The sequence below is a fragment of the Mus caroli genome, unplaced genomic scaffold, assembly GCF_978045245.1.
Source record: "Mus caroli unplaced genomic scaffold, Mus_caroli_1 scaffold_2, whole genome shotgun sequence".
Taxonomy (NCBI): domain Eukaryota; kingdom Metazoa; phylum Chordata; class Mammalia; order Rodentia; family Muridae; genus Mus; species Mus caroli.
In genome coordinates, this window is record NW_028227257.1 from 92,565,061 (window position 1) to 92,581,511 (window position 16,451).

At 32.2% G+C, this 16,451-nt stretch overlaps 2 protein-coding genes across 3 annotated transcripts; both read right to left on the bottom strand.

Moving 5' to 3' along the window:
* Positions 1 to 3,575: 3,575 nt before the first annotated feature.
* LOC110289933 (olfactory receptor 10AG1-like) lies at positions 3,576 to 4,511 on the bottom strand. The gene has a single exon (XM_021156344.1). It carries the CDS (start codon positions 4,470 to 4,472, stop codon positions 3,576 to 3,578), a length of 897 nt encoding a protein of 298 aa, XP_021012003.1. The 5' UTR covers positions 4,473 to 4,511.
* Positions 4,512 to 10,236: 5,725 nt separating this feature from the next.
* LOC110289874 (olfactory receptor 10AG1-like) lies at positions 10,237 to 13,526 on the bottom strand. 2 transcript variants are annotated; one of them, XM_085830095.1, is made up of 2 exons: positions 13,511 to 13,526; positions 10,237 to 11,153 (listed from the first exon to the last, which is right to left on the bottom strand). In XM_085830095.1, exon 2 carries the CDS (start codon positions 11,056 to 11,058, stop codon positions 10,237 to 10,239), a length of 822 nt encoding a protein of 273 aa, XP_085686221.1. In that variant the 5' UTR covers positions 11,059 to 11,153; positions 13,511 to 13,526. The 2 variants fall into 2 exon arrangements, with proteins under 2 accessions (XP_085686221.1, XP_021011931.1); XM_021156272.1 differs by lacking the exon at positions 13,511 to 13,526 and having other exon boundaries at positions 10,237 to 11,214.
* Between the last annotated feature and the right edge of the window lie 2,925 nt (positions 13,527 to 16,451).

The window sequence follows — 16,451 nt, forward strand, 5'->3', positions numbered from 1 at the left end:
AAAGAACATTGTCTGATTCTGTAAGACAGCAGAGACTTATATTCTGTTGCTGGTTAAAGCTGGTTAAGAACATTTGACAACACTTCTATGAACAAAGTGATCATAAAGAAAATATCCATAGTTGTGAAGACAATTTATCCTGACGGAGCATTGCACAAGGAATCAAGTCTGACTTTTATGACCCTAGAGCTCATGTAGTTTTACTTTATCAGAAAAGAATGCAAAGAAGCATGAGCAAAATAAAAAGTAGATGCTCTTATAAGAAATCTGACAACTAAGCTGGTAAGATATCAATAATTTAGTATGTAGTGATGCTATTAAGAAATAGCTTAAAGTCCAGATTGTTTATCTCTATACTGCTGTTTAGCAGTACACTTACATATTTATTCCAATTTAAGGAAAAAATAATACAGAAAAACAAGATGGGAAACAAAGGAAGCATTTTAATACAAGTAGGATAGGATGTAACTAGATAAAAATAATCTCACTCCTCTAACTTCCTTAACAGATATATAAAATCGACCTTTTTGGACATCCTATCGCTAGACTTAAAATATATAAAATATTTTAATGTTGCCTAAACAGATTATTTCTTTAATACATTTTGAGAGCTAAATAAAGGTATTTGTAGTGATGATAATAATCTTTACATCATAGAATTACTTTACCACCGATCACCTTCTATTTCTTACATGTAATTACTTAATAATTATATCCAGAAGTAGAAAAAGTCTACCTCAATCAGTGCTTGAAATGTAAGCATTAAAACTTATCTATTTCTGAGTTTTATTCTCAAGTTAAAAGTGTGTATATATAGTCAAAATAAATTTATATTTGACAAAATCATTTCACACTTACCAAGCTAATTCTAGGCACCATATAATACATAAAATTACTGTTTGTACCAAATAAGAGAAAGAAACCTAGACCTTTTTAGCTCTGAAGCTGATTTGAAAAAGTTGCTAACAGTTTTTTCAAATATCTTAGATCATAAATTAACTATACTCTTTAAGTGCTAAGTCTTGCTACTCTGGAAAACAACTTTTTTCCCATGCAACATTCTAACTGAGATACTAATTCTGCTTGTGATTCAAAGAGATAGTACAACCAAAATAATATCCAGACAGTTTAAGAACTTAATTAATGCATAGAATGTGTATTAATCAAATATACTCTGCTTTTAATCTTTCTTGATTTTTCCCATCCCTACAATTACCTTTCACTTTCACAACCCAATGCCTCTTTTCTCCATGACACCAGTTAGTGCCTAATATGTGTGTTTGTGTGTGTGTGTGTGTGTGTGTGTGTGTGTATCTGAATAAAAAAATATTTTTCTGTGATCCAGTCAGGGTTCTATATTCCCAACAGTATACAGATGGTGAGGAGTAATGACTGATAATAAGATGGCCCATTTTTTCTTTTATGTACAAACTGTAAAAAGCATGTAAACTATCTACACATAATTTCATCTGTAGATGGTAGTCCCAAAACCATAGCAGGAAGACAAAGTTTCTAGAAAGATAAATTTTATGCTCAACACCTAGATGACATGAAAAGATAATTTTCTAATGTTAGTATCCCTCTATTTTTAAAACTTATAGTAAAAATATGTGAATATTCAATGTTAAGATAAAGTAAACCACAATGACAGTTTTTCACTTTGCAATCATTATGAGTTACAGAATGCATAGGCATAACCTTTAAGTAGACGTAATCATTTGATTATGAAAGACATTTGATTAGGATGCTTGATGTAGGTATGGATTATTTTATGTAAGTAAAATACTATTTTGTAGATACAGAGACAAAAAGCCATTCTGTATTTTGATGTTTAATGATGGAAACCATATTTTACACAGTTCTTACAACACTTTTACAACATACCTCTTTGGGTTAAGTATAAAATTTAAACCTTTTCCATGTAAATTTATTATATAGTCCTATCTGTAACTAAATGATTGATGGAAATATAATTATTTGAACATTCCCCTTGTTCCATAATGAATTTTCAAACATTTTCTAGTCTTTTAAAATACTAACCATCAGAGTCAACTATCTAAATTTGACAGAAATCCAGTTAAATAATTTTATTTCATGGATTATACCTTAGACAACATAGTTTACATACTTTTAAAATTTTATTTTTATGAATCTAGTCATTAAGATTAAATATTATATTGCCATTTTTCTGTAAAATTGCATGTATGCCTGGTGATGTGAATACATTTATTCAATTTTTGTGTTAGTATATGTAGGAAGAATTATCCTTTATTCTGAAGCAGAAAGGCAAAACAAAATATGACTTTAAGAATTTTTAGATGATTTTATTCTTTATTTTATTTGTCAGTTGTTTTCACCAACTTTATACATTTACCGAATATACTGTGATCATATGATGTATGTTAGCCACACTTATTCCTCCCACACCTACTAATAGATTTCTTCCTTCCAATTATTTTACTTTATTTTCATGTTGTTCCTAAACCACTACATTTTATTTGGCTGCTAGCTCATAAAATGATCAGGCACAATTTTGCAATGGCAATACAAGTACAGTGAAAAACACAACCTCATCTAAAACAATTTGTAACTTTGGAAATCTTGTATAAGATAGAAATGTATGGATAAGTTAAATGAGGTTCAGTTTCCTCAGAAATATCACTTCAAAAGCTGAAAAATTTTGGTATCCCTATTCAGAATTAAAATCATGATAGTACATATATGCAGCTAAAACAGCTCTTTGGATTTCAGTGAATCCTGAAATTCCTCATGCCCTTGGATTTACATTTAAATTCATAGAAATCATCTTTGTAAACATGAGGAAAATAAATTAATTGAATTGTTGTTTTATAGAGGAGCAACAATAATAGCTGCTAATAGTAACATAGGATTATAATAATAAAGAAGAATATAAGAAAATATTGAATATGTTCAAAGTGCTGTGGTATACTACAAAATCATTGCATTCTAATTAGGGGAATTGATTGAAGTCTGTTTTCCCCTTAGTATTATTTTGGAAGTATCCCATAGGAGAGGGAACAGAATCATATAAATAAACTCAAATAGGAACTGAGCCTGTCCAACTTAGCTTTTTTTCAGAAATTTTTAGTAGGTCCAGAAAGACTCACTGATAATAAACTCATCACTTTTGACTTATTAAAAAAGCATATATTATTCTGTTTCTACTTGTAGTTATTCATCTATATACTTCAGAATCATAAAAAAAAAACTGACAGTAAATATAGATGTGCATATCTGGAGAAATAATAATCTGTTCACTTTAAGATGTGGGAATTATTTTTGAATTGTAGTCATATATATAAAAACAAAATTTGAATTATTAAGATTTTATTTTTTAAAATAATTACTGCTTTTTTTTCCAAAATGTTACATTGAAGATCATTATCTTAACTAATAGGTTTAAAAAGAAGAAAATGTACAAGAAAATTGAAGTTTGAAGAAATGCAATCTAAAATGGAAGGGATTGCCTTCTCAATATGGGAATAAAACATTTCAAAATAAGTGACTTACCAGTAGCTTAGGTAAATAAGAATGTTCTAAGTGTACACATGGCCCTATTTTTGGAGTATTAACTTTCTCAATGCAGCAGTCACTTCCTTGTTCCTAAGGCTGTATATTAAGGGATTGAACATGGGAGTCATAGTGGTGTAGAACAGAGATATCAGTTTGTCAGTTACAGGAGAATGCATGGATTTTGGTCTCAAGTAGGTAACTGCAGCAGATCCATAAAACAACAGTACCACCAGCAGGTGGGAAGAACATGTGGAGAAGGCTTTTGCCCGACCTTGGGCTGTTGGCAACCTCAGGATGGTGGCAATGATTTTGCTGTAGGATGTAAGCACCAGTATAAACGGGAATGCAGCCACCACACCTACCACATAGACAGACAGTTCATGCACTGAAGTGTTCCCACAAGCCAGCTTTAGAATTGGTGGTATGTCACAAAAGAAGTGCTCTATTTGATTAGAATTACAAAAATGCATGGAGAATATCTGACAAGTTTGTCCTATCTGGACTGGGATGCCTCCAAGCCAGGAGAATGCTGCCAGCTGTGTGCACTTTGTTGGGTTCATGACCAGAGGATAGAGGAGAGGGTTACATATGGCCACGTAGCGGTCATAGGACATCACAGCCAGCAGCAAGCATTCAGTAGTTCCAAAAACAAGGAAGAAGCACAATTGTGTGGCACAGGACATCAATGAAATTCTTCTGTCCTGTTTCTCAATGTCGAAAAGAATCCTTGGGACAGTCACTGATACATAACAGATTTCCAGTGAGGAAAAGTTTGCGAGAAAAAAATACATGGGTTTCTGTAATGCAGAGTCCATGCTGGTTACTAATATTATGAGGAAATTTCCAATCAGGATAATAATATAAAGTACAAAAAACACTGCAAATAGAAACCCTTGGAGGATGGGCAGGTCAGAAAATCCTAAGAGCACAAATTGCATTACTGTAGAAACATTGTCTATGGACTTCAGCTCTTCATGTTTCACCTGTGGAAAATATTAAATCACAAATACACATCACTGCTGCTTTTAGTCTAGTTTAATGTATGCTTTTCTGAGAGTACACACTTTAGCTGTTTTCTTTTTAATAATGAAGTTTAAATTCCATTCCTTTAAAAATATAATTAAATATATTTTCATAATCAATATGTGACCATATAGAATTTGGTCTTTTTAGCTTCTGAGATATGATTCATTGTGTATTAACATTGGCAATATACCTTAATTTAAGTTGAATAATTCATTTGTGTCTTTAAATTCTGAATAGTCTTTCTTATAGTTTAGTTTTGGTTTCCCCAAGGTAATTTCAAGGTCTGTGTTCTGTGGAACCTTGTAATTTGAACACTAAAATAGTAAAATGAAACCATAAAACATCACAAAATATTACTTAGTTCAAATTGAACTTCCCTTCCAATGTAAGTTATATGAAAACTGCAGGCATGATTTCTGTTACACTGTTGTTGTGGAGTGAATGTCTGGATTGTCCTAAATCATTTATCTTCTCATGAATCTTGCTCTCAGCAGGCTTATTTTTTTCCGTTCAGTCTGTGTTATCATAGACTCTGTGTGTTGTATGTGCACAAGTGCATATTCATGCTTGTGTTATTTTTGTTTTTGTTTTTTATTCCTTAATTTGATTAAAATATTTTACTGATCCCTACACTTTATTTGCAACACATTGAATATTGGTTTGCAATAATAATTTATTAAATTACTAGACAAAATAATAATATATCAAAGTGGTTGTTACATATTAATATCCCCCCTGTGCCAACAAACAATTACTTGTAGATGAAGTTCATTTGCACATTAAGCATATTTTACATATTTATCTGTGGGAATGGTCACATAAATTTGGGAGCACAAATGTGAATGAAATATTTCATTCTCATTCTTTCATATGTAAGTATACCATGAAATATTTTTTGGTGTGTGCTACCTTATATACCTATTATGCTATGAATAATAAGAAAATAAAAATAAGTACTTCACTATAGGAATAAGAGAGCTCATCACAATTTGTTAACACTTATAAGTCTGGACGATTATAAAGGAACACATTTCAAAACATTAAATATAAATTTAATTTTAGTTGATATTCTAGAAAATATTGAAGGACTTATGTCATTAATATCTTGTTATTAAAGTATAATTTTAATTAGAAAATTGTGGTAAATGTTTAAAAAAAAATCTTCGATGTGGTCTTATAATACCAACAGTAGCTAATCCCAAAAAGCTTAATGACTAAAAGTAATGCAGAAAAGGAGCTAGGTTGACAACGTGCACAAACCTGTGTTTGGCTTAGGAAATAAAATTCTACTAGAATTCTAGTAGTAATGATTCTATTAGATAAAAGAGACTTTAGAAATTTATATTATGATGTTGGTTAAAAACATTTGACCAATATGTTTATGAACATAGTCACCATAAAGTATGTATACACATTTGTGAGGACAATTTAACCTGAATGAGCATGACTCAATATAGTAAATAAGACTTTTTTGACTCCAGAAGTCATATGATTTTTAACTTATTGGATAAAATAAAAAGAAGGAGCAAGGAGACAAGTAAATGCCTCACAGGGCATCTGACAACTGGGCTGCTAGGATATCTCTAATGTAGTAAGTAGTGATGCTACTAAGGAAGACCTTCAAGTTCAGATTGTGCGTTCTCTACACTGCTGCTTAGCTGCACAATCATTCCACACTGACAGACTCATTCCAATATAAGGAAAAGACTACTATATGAAAACAAGATAGAAAACAAAGGAAGCCTTTTAATACAAGCAGGAGAGGACGTAAGGAGGTAATAATATCCTTCCTCTAACTTTCTTAACAGTTATATAAAATTGAGCTTTTTGACATCTTTTCTCTAAACTTGACATATGCAATATATTTGAATATCTCCTAAACAGTTTATTTTCTTAATAAATTTTGAGAGTTAAATTGAATATTGGTAAAGATGATAATCTTCTCTACATAGAATTACTTTGCAACAAAATACCTTCTATTTCTTTCATTTATAATTGTATCCAGAAACATATAAGGTCAACCTTATCAGTTCTAAAAATTTAATCACTAATAAAAAAAATACTATCATAGTGAAAATAAAAATTTAAATCACTAAAGAAGTATCTAATTCTCTGTAATTGAATTATTTTTTCTGGTATTAAAATGTTGTATACTTGTACAAATAAACTTGCATTTGACAAAATCTTTTCACACTCACATATTTGATTTCTAGGCTCAATATAATACTTACCATTATTGCTTGCACGGAAATTGAGAGAAACAAATATACTTTTCAGCTTATGAAATTTATTTGAAACAGCTCCTCTAACTCCCTTCTCAAATATCTCAGATTGAACACTTGCTATATCCCTTAAATAGTAAGAGTTGCTACCCAGGGATAAACTCTTTTCCCATGAAACCTTTTAATTGAGATACCAATTCTGCCTGAGATACCAATTCTGCCTGTCATTCATGGAGTTGGATACAACAAGAAAAGTAATATCCAGACAGGTTATTTTAAGAATTCATTACAAGCATATAATTCATTTTGATCAAATTCACTCTGAATTTCATCTTCTTTAATTTTTACTCTTTACCACAACCATATTTCCATTCCAATACTCAACCCTCTTTCTTCTCCCTGAGTCAAGTTAGTGCCTCCTGAATATGTGTGGGTATAGAGACATATGGCTGAGTAGAGCAAGCCATTTAGACACCACATCACTAAATAAAATGTACTTTTTCCTCCATCCAGAAGCAATCAATTGCTGATAACCTACCAGATATTTGGGGTTTCGTGGAGCCCTCCCTGCTCCATACTAACAGTTACATTGGTTTGACATTTTGCAAGTGCATGCAGTGTCAGCTGCTATGAGTTTATATTTGCTACAGTCTTATTATGTCCAGAAAATATTGGTTGGTTTCAGATGTCAACTTCCTCTAGCTCTTTCAGACTTTCTTCTTCCTCTACCACAAACGTCTCTTACCCTTGAGAAGAGTAGATGTTATATAGATAATTCATTTTGTGCTGAATACTATACATTTTCTTCTTTAATGCACTTTGCCAACAGGAGTTTGTATTAAAGCATCTAATACAAAAGCAAATATTGAGATGATAGTTGAGAAATACATCAATCTGTCTGATGTTTAGGATCTACAAACTTTTTTGGCAATCATTATGTAATGTGACATTGGGAAACATCGATAACTTACGACGTTACATTATTTAGGAATTAAGTGTGATATTCTTTAAAATGGTGACAAATCAGCAGCTCATTAGTATAAAATGAATTTTATTTTGTATCATTAAAAAAAAAGGGACATCAGAGTCTAGGATTGTTCAGGCAGATATGTGATCTGCAGCCCATCTTTTCCTTTTCCGGGTCTTGTGGTCCAGACAGGGATGTTTATTCCACACATTAAAAAGGTGATGAAGATTAGTTGCTGGTAATAAGAAGTTCCAATTATTCCTTTTGTATGTATAAATTGTAAAACACATGCAGAATGTCTACACACAATTTGTTCCGTAGAATGTAGACCCAAAACCATAGCAGGAAGACAGAGTTTCTAGAAAAAGCAATTTCTTATCCAATCCCCAGAACAAAACAAGTTTCTGTTGTTAGCTTTGCTCTGTTTTTCAAGTTTAAAGGTCCAAAAGTGACAATAATAATAATGCATAAGCAATGACCAGGTTATGTCAACCAGAATCATATTTTTTCACTATAGAATTATTATAAATTATACATTGCATAGCCCCTATATAGACATAACCATATAGAACATAGTTGAAAATCACAATGGATTAAAATGCTTGATGATGGATAAGCAACATTTTATGTAATTAAATACTAAATGGTAGATACAGATACAAATAGCTATTCTGTATACACATTGAAAATAATCAATATGCAAAAGTTACTTATTTCTCAAATTTTGAGTTCTATAATATGTCACTTATTCTCCCCTAGGTATAGAGAATAAAATACAACCTTAAACATTATACTAAATATGCCTATACATATTTTCATGGTTAACAATAGGACTTATATTTTATATTTTTTATGATCCTTGTAAAAGTCTTTGAGTAAAGTATAAATTCAAAGATTTTATGTTCATTTATTATATAGTCCAATCTGTATCTAAATGTTTTGGGGTAAGTATTATATTAACATTTCCCTTGTTAGATTATGAATTTCCAAAGATTTCTCAGTCTTTTAAAAATGCTATCATCAGAATCTATTATCTAGAATTTGCAGCATTTCAGTCAAATAATCTCCTTTCGTGGACTGATTTTATCTTTGATAACACAGCTTATATATTTTTACCAATTTATTTTCATGACTAGATGTTAAGCTTTGATATTTAAGTATATTAACCATTTGCTGTAAAACTATATACATGCTTGGGTGTTGTGCATGTGTTTATTCAATTTGTGTATTACAATATGAATGAAAAAGCATTTTCTGTTTATTTTAAAGCAGAAATACAAAATTAAGTATGCCTTTTTAGTCAGTTTTTTAGTTTATCATTTCTTTTCAACACTTTTATACATATATGGAATATATTGAGAGCATATTACTTCCATTATCCTCTCTTACTCCTCACACCTGCTGATTCTTTTCATTTTCCCAAGAATTCTATTTTCATGTTGTTCTGTAACAACTAAATTTAATTAGTCTGCTTGAATATATGTGCCTAGGTGGTCATGAAATGAACAGGCACATTTTAACAATGGCAATATCACTGCAGAAAAAGACACAACCTCCTCTAAAATGAATTGGTACTTTGGAAATGTGGTAGGAGATAGATCAAAATGTATTGGTATGATGAGTGATGTTCAATTTCCTCATAAAAACCTATCTAAAGGCTGAATAATTTTAATACCCCTACTCAGGGTTAAACGCATGATAGCACATATGTGCAGATACAACATAACTGTTTGGACTTCAGAAAATTTTGAAATTACTCATATATGTTTCACATTTAAATTCATAGAAATCATTTTGCATACATTAAGAGGCAGAGAAATAGACATTTGAATTGTAGTTTTAAAAAGGAACAACAACAGAATCTCATAGTAAGATAATCTAGGGTTATAATAACAAAGGAGAAAGTATGTGCTAAAACACTGAGCATGTTTGCAGTCCTGTGTGATACCATAAATTCATTCCATTCTGATTAGCAAAGAGGAAGTAGGTCTCAACTTTCCATTTTAGTATTATTTAGAAAGGATAGATACTATAGGGGAGCAGAGTCATTTAAGTGAATAAACTAAAAAAGGAACTGAATTCATCCAATTTTTTTTCAGAATTTTTAGTAGAATTAGGAGAGACTCATAATTAACTTTTGGACTTATCCAATGAGTATGAAATTTTCTAGTTCTATTGGTAGTTACTGCCTTATATACTTCAGACTCATAGAAGACCATCAGAAAATATGGGTATGAGAATTTGGGGAAACAATTACATATTAACTTTATTAATATCCAATTTTGAATTCCACAATATATTATAAAATATATAAATTATTAAAATTTTATTTTTAAAAATAAATATTTTGTGATGGCTCATTGAAATTTAAGATTGAAGAAAATGCATTTTGAATTTGAAGTTATTGACCTCTCAATATGGAAAGAAAACACTTCAAAATAAGTACATTACCAGGAAAATAAAAATCTTCTATGCAAACACATGACACTATTTTTGGAGTATGAGCTTTCTTAGAGCAACAATCACCTCCTTGTTCCTAAGGCTGTATATTAAGGGATTGAACATTGGAGTCACAATGGTATAGAACAGAGACAGCAATTTATCAGTTCCAGGGGAATGCATAGATTTTGGCCTCAAGTATGTAATGGTGCCAGACCCATAAAACAAAAACACCACCAGGAGGTGGGAAGAACAAGTGGAGAAGGCTTTTGCCCGCCCTTTGGCTGTTGGCAACCTCAAGATGGTGGCAATAATTTTGCTGTAGGATGTAAGCACCAGTATAAAGGGGAATGCTGCCACCACCATAACAACCACATAGACAGACAATTCATGCACTGAAGTATCCCCACATGCCAGCTTAAGAATTGGTGGTATGTCACAAAAGAAGTGGTCTATTTCATTAGAATTGCAGAAATGCATAGAAAATATCCAACAGGTTTGTCCAATCTGAATTGGAATGCCACTTAGCCAGGAGCCTGCTGCCAACTGAGTGCACTTTTTTGAGTTCATGACCAAAGGATAGTGCAAAGGGTTGCAAATGGCCACATAGCGATCATAGGACATCACAGCCAGAAGGAAACACTCATCAGTTCCCAACATAAGAAAGAAACACATCTGCACAGCACAAGCCAGCACAGAAATGTTTCTATCCTGTGTCCAAATGTTGAACAGAATTCTTGGGACAGTCACTGATACATAACAGATTTCCAGAGAGGAAAAATTTGCCAGAAAAAAATACATGGGTTTATGCAATGTATGGTCAAGCCTAGTTATTAATATGATGAGGCAATTGCCAGTGAGGATAATCATATAAATGACGGAGAACAGTGCAGACAGAATCCCTTGGAGGTTGGGAAGAGCAGAGAATCCCAGCAGAACAAATTGTATCACTGTAGAAATGTTGACTTCTGCCTCAATTTCATCATGTTTCATCTGTAGAAATGATTTAGTCAGAGTCTGAGTCATTTCTGTCTTTAGCTTTGTTTCCTTTTCTACAATCCAAGAATGGTTTTCAATCTTAGTTATCCATCTTCTGTACAAATTCATTGCTGCTAATAAGTGTCTGTGCAAAACCTCATGGTTTATCATTCTTAAGAAATTTATTAATTTTTACTGTATTAATAAATTTTATTTATTTTATAATAATAAGATACATTGTTTTAATTTATAGTGTTTATTTAAACTCACTATTCTTTAAATTTAAAATATATTCAAAATAGGCTCCTTGATTTTATATTCACAATTTACATATGTTTTCTCTAACTCTCAGTTTATTTTTTATATTCAAATATATCATTTTTAATCTAAAACAATTTTGTAATAAATATAATATCTACATAACTATTTTCCTTCATTATTAAAACTGATGACAAAGAATAGAATACAATAAAATATTTAAGTTTCAATAGTAAACAATAGAATAAAACAAAATATTACTTCAACTTTAGTGTAAAATATATAAAACCAGCAATCAATTCCTTTTCAGATTTTACAGTGAGTAGTGAGAATGACTATGGTGACATATGTGTAGACAATCTCAACAGTGACTCTGATAGGAAAGGACCTATTCAAATTATATCCTTATTTCATTTATGAACTGATTGCATCTTATAGTTTGTGTGTGTGTGTAACACAGTCTTAAACCTCTCAGCTCTTCATGAATTTCTTCTCATGAAATTCCCTGCCTTCAGTGATTTTCACTCTGTGATGTGGTATTGCATATAGGTTTTGTGCTTGGGTTGTATACATTTTCATTTTCTTATATCCAAATCTATATTGTGAAAGTTCTAAAAGGTTTTATTTGCATCAGTTTGTGATGCAAATCTTATTATTTAACAAAAGTGACTTAATGTATTCTTAAAAAATTATGAATAAGCCTATCCCAATTCAGGCTAATCCCAAGGGGAAACAACAGGTGATTATTAGCTCCAGAATCTCACCTGGTAAAAATTTTGAAATTTGTGTCTGTAAATGTTAAGTGGCTTTGAGTGAGGATCTAAATAAAATTATACTATTTCCATTATCTCTTGCAGAAAGAGAATTTCATATCAGTGATTTGATGTGAACAATACTATATTTATTGTGTTGTTATTGTATTTACAATTCTCTGGACAAGACAATTACTTATCACACTTAACACACTTCCTAACCTTCAAGGGACTCTGTCTGCACTGTTCTCCATCATTTACAGGATTATTCTCATTGGCAATTGCCTCATCATATTAATAATTAGGCTTGACCATGCATTGTAGAAACCCATGTAATTTTTTTCCTGGCAAATTTTTCCTCTCTGGAAATCTGTTATGTAACAGTTACTGTCCCAAGAATTCTGTTTAACATTTGGACACAGGATAGAAACATTTCTGTGCTGCTTTGTGCTGTGTAGATGTTTCTTTCTTATGTTGGGAACTGATGAATGTCTCCTTATACAATGTTTACACTTATCTGTACACTTACACAACTCTACTGATTAAAGTTTGGAGCTAAACATTGCAGAAAACCCTGTAGCTGTCTCAGAGAAGTGAGAACTTTGTCGAAGTTACAAGAACCTGGGAGAACTAGGAATTGAGGGATACAAGGTAAGGTTCATTAGTGGAAGGTAAGTTCTAGTTAGAAGTATAAGTTGCTTAATGCTACCCCACAGTTGTGATTATCAGAAATTATATAATATTGTTTGCTAAAAATATTTAGATATATTTAATCTAAAAGTTAGGCACACTTTTAGTAAAGAACATTATCCAAAATTTAATATTATAGAATGATGTACATCAAACTCCTACACTGTACCCATAAAACTTCTGAATTGTAATGTATATGGTTAAAATAAGTGACATAAATGACACTAGGAGAAATGGGAAAAATGGATATTCTCATACACAGAGAAGGATGTGGGAGAGGAAGAGAGAGAGGGAGAGAGAAAGAGACAGAGACAGAGACAGAGAGAAAGCAAGAGAGAGAGAGACAGATAGAGAGAGAGACAGAGAGGAAGCAAGAGAGAGAGAGAGAGAGAGAGAGAGAGAGAGAGAGAGAGAGAGAGAGAGAACTGAGTTATTAAGAAAATTTGTTTGTGGATAGTAACACAACTAAGATTTGATTTCTAGTGAGAATTCAAAAACTATGCCTATGTATTCTATACTATCCTAAAATATATGAATGTACTTTCATTTATATACCATTCCAGATTCAAGCCTAATTCAGGAAAAGCAAAACAAACAAACAATAATCTCTTTGTTAGGAGGAAGGAAAGCAAACACAATTCAACACTCTATAATCTTTATCTTGTTATTAACTATGTGAAGATTATAGTTTGGTAAAATACTGTCTTCAGAATAGACATTTGTAAACTATGTATATGATTAACTCAGTAATTTATTAATAAATGTTAATGTTTATGGGATTATGATGAAATTTATAATAATAACAGTGTTGATAATTTTAGTATCTCTGCTCAATATATTATAAAGTCTTATGCTTTTTAACTTCACCTGAGCTCATAGTAATTATATATAGAAGAATATGAACATGTATGAATCAAGGCTTTGGAATTTTAAAAGAAAATCAAAGAATATATATTATTAGGATAGTCAATTTCTCTAGATCATTTACTGATACTAAACATACATGTCTTTGGAAGTTTAAATTGTAATATACAAAAGTGATTTATGTTAAATTATTTGGAACAAATTATATAAAGTACATACCTTTATTGAGGTTTTTAAAACAATAGAAAAATTAAAAATAAGTCAGATAAATCACTTAATTTCTCAGTTTATGTATAGTCTCCAACATAATCTAGAATCACAACTTAGAGCTTTCTTAAATAATAACTGTTCTCTACCCTGGGGACCAACTACTTTCCAATTTAACCTTATAATTGAGATGATCTAGTTTTTCTAACACAAGAAGCATTTGATATAGTGCCTAAAATACTGTGCTTTCCTCCTCCTCCTCCTCCTCCTCCTCCTCCTCCTCCTCCTCCTCGTCCTCCTCCACCACCACCTCCACCACCACCTCCACCACCACCACCACCTCTTGGTACAATTTCAACCTCTTATCTGTTTTGGTTCTGTTTTGTTTTGTTTATTTTTTTTTGGTTTGTTTTTGTTTTGTTTTGTTTTGTTTTGTAATTTGTTTCTACTGAGCTTTAAAACTATTGGAAAATTGTAACAGAATATAACTTATAAAAAACTAAATGCCTCAAAATGAGGAAAATGCAGTTTTTATAAGATGCTGACTTATAACAACTATTATTCTTTTGTTAGCAACTAAAATGCCTGCACTTTATGACTCTTTGCTCATTTAAACAGTTAGGGATTTTTCAGCATGAGTCGCTCTTTGCCATACTCATATCACACAATCCAGTCAGTCTGTATTCTCCTTAGACTATGAAATAGAGATATGTTAATGGATAGTGATTGAATATGTACATTACTTTTAGATTCATCCAAACTGAAAATGACATTCAGAGTGTCCATATACAGTCTTCATGTTAAATTTAGTCATAAGATGACAGCAAGCTTAAAGAAGATGTTAGAAGTAGTTATTTCCAGTTTACCTCCTGTCTTGCTATCTAAGAAATTCATGACTTGTGATAATATGAAATTCAAACTGTGGTTGTACTATGTGATCAGTCAAGAGGTAGCTCATGCTAATGGTAACTTCTAAAATTCCCATTGCTAAATAAAAGAAAAAATGCAAGTAATCCACAAAAGTTGCTTTCCTCATGTGTTAGCAATGATACAGTTTTTCAGTGTCAAAATGTGAGTCCTAAGTCAGAGAATATTTTTTATTTCCAAAGTTTTCAACAAATTCCTGATGGCTATGCAACAAAATGAATGTCTCTTAAAATAGTTTTCTTTATGGTGAAAGCATAAGAAATAGTCTTATCCAGGGAAGAATACACCAGTTGGTAATCTAATATCAGCACTAAACCTCATTTATACATATATATATATATATATATATATATATATATATATATATATATATATATATATATGAAGCAGGTTGTATATAGGAATATACATATTTACATGCAATACAAATTAATTAAAGACACAAAGTTGAAAGTGAGGACAGAGGAAAATATGGGAGGATTTATGTGAGAGAAATGCCATATAAATCACATTTATTTTTATTTTATTATTACTAGGTATTTTCTTCATTTACATTTCCAATGCTATAAAAAGTTTGCAAGACCAATGGGCCTCTCTTGACTTGAGAGGGAAATTGGACTGGATCTATCAGCATGGAGAGTGGTGGGAAGAGTAGAACCTGATCTGTTATTGGGTGAGGGAAAAGGACTGAAGCCCTGAGGGCCAGCAGAACAAATGTAAACAGGCAACCTCAGGAAATAGGAGGTTGTGGGGACCCCACAGAATGCACCAGGGATCTGAGAGGTGAGTGACTCACAGGACTCACAGGGAAGGACCTTTGATGAAATGCCCAACAGTAGGGAGAGGAAACTTATAGAGCCTACCTCCAGCAGGAAGACAGGACATCAAATGAGGGATGGGTTGCCATCCCACAGTCACACCTCTGACCCATAATTGTTCCTGTATGAAAGAAATAGAGAATGGAAATGGAGAGGAGTCTAAGGAAAAGAAGGTCCAGAGACAAGCCCAAAGTGGGATCCAGCTCAAGGGGAGGTCCCAAGGCCTGACACTATTACTGAAGCTATGGGGCACTCTCAAAAAGGGACCTATGATGATTGCCCTCTGAAAGACCCAACTAGCAACTGAAAGAGTCAGATGCAATTAATTGCACCCAACCAATGGACAGAAGCAGTTGACCCCAGTTGTTGAATTAGGGAAGGCTGAAAGAACCTGAGGAGAAGGGTGATCCTGTAGGAAGACCAGTCTTAATTAATCTGGACCCCAGAGATCTTTCAAACACTAGACCACCAAAGAGACAGTATACACCAGCTGATATAAGGCCCCCAACACACATACAGTAGAGGACTTACGGGTCTGTGTTCATTCAGAGATGATGCAGCTAACCCTCAAGAGTCTGGAGGCCCCAAGGAGTTTAGAGGTCAGATTGCGTGGTGGGTGGGGGTCATCCACATGGAGACAGGGTGGGGTGGGGAGGAGGTATGGGATGTGGAAGAGTCAGGGGTGGATAGGAGGGTGCAGAACGGAATATTGAGTGTAAAATATGTAATTATTTCAATTACAAATAAAATTAAGTTAAAGAGAAAAGAG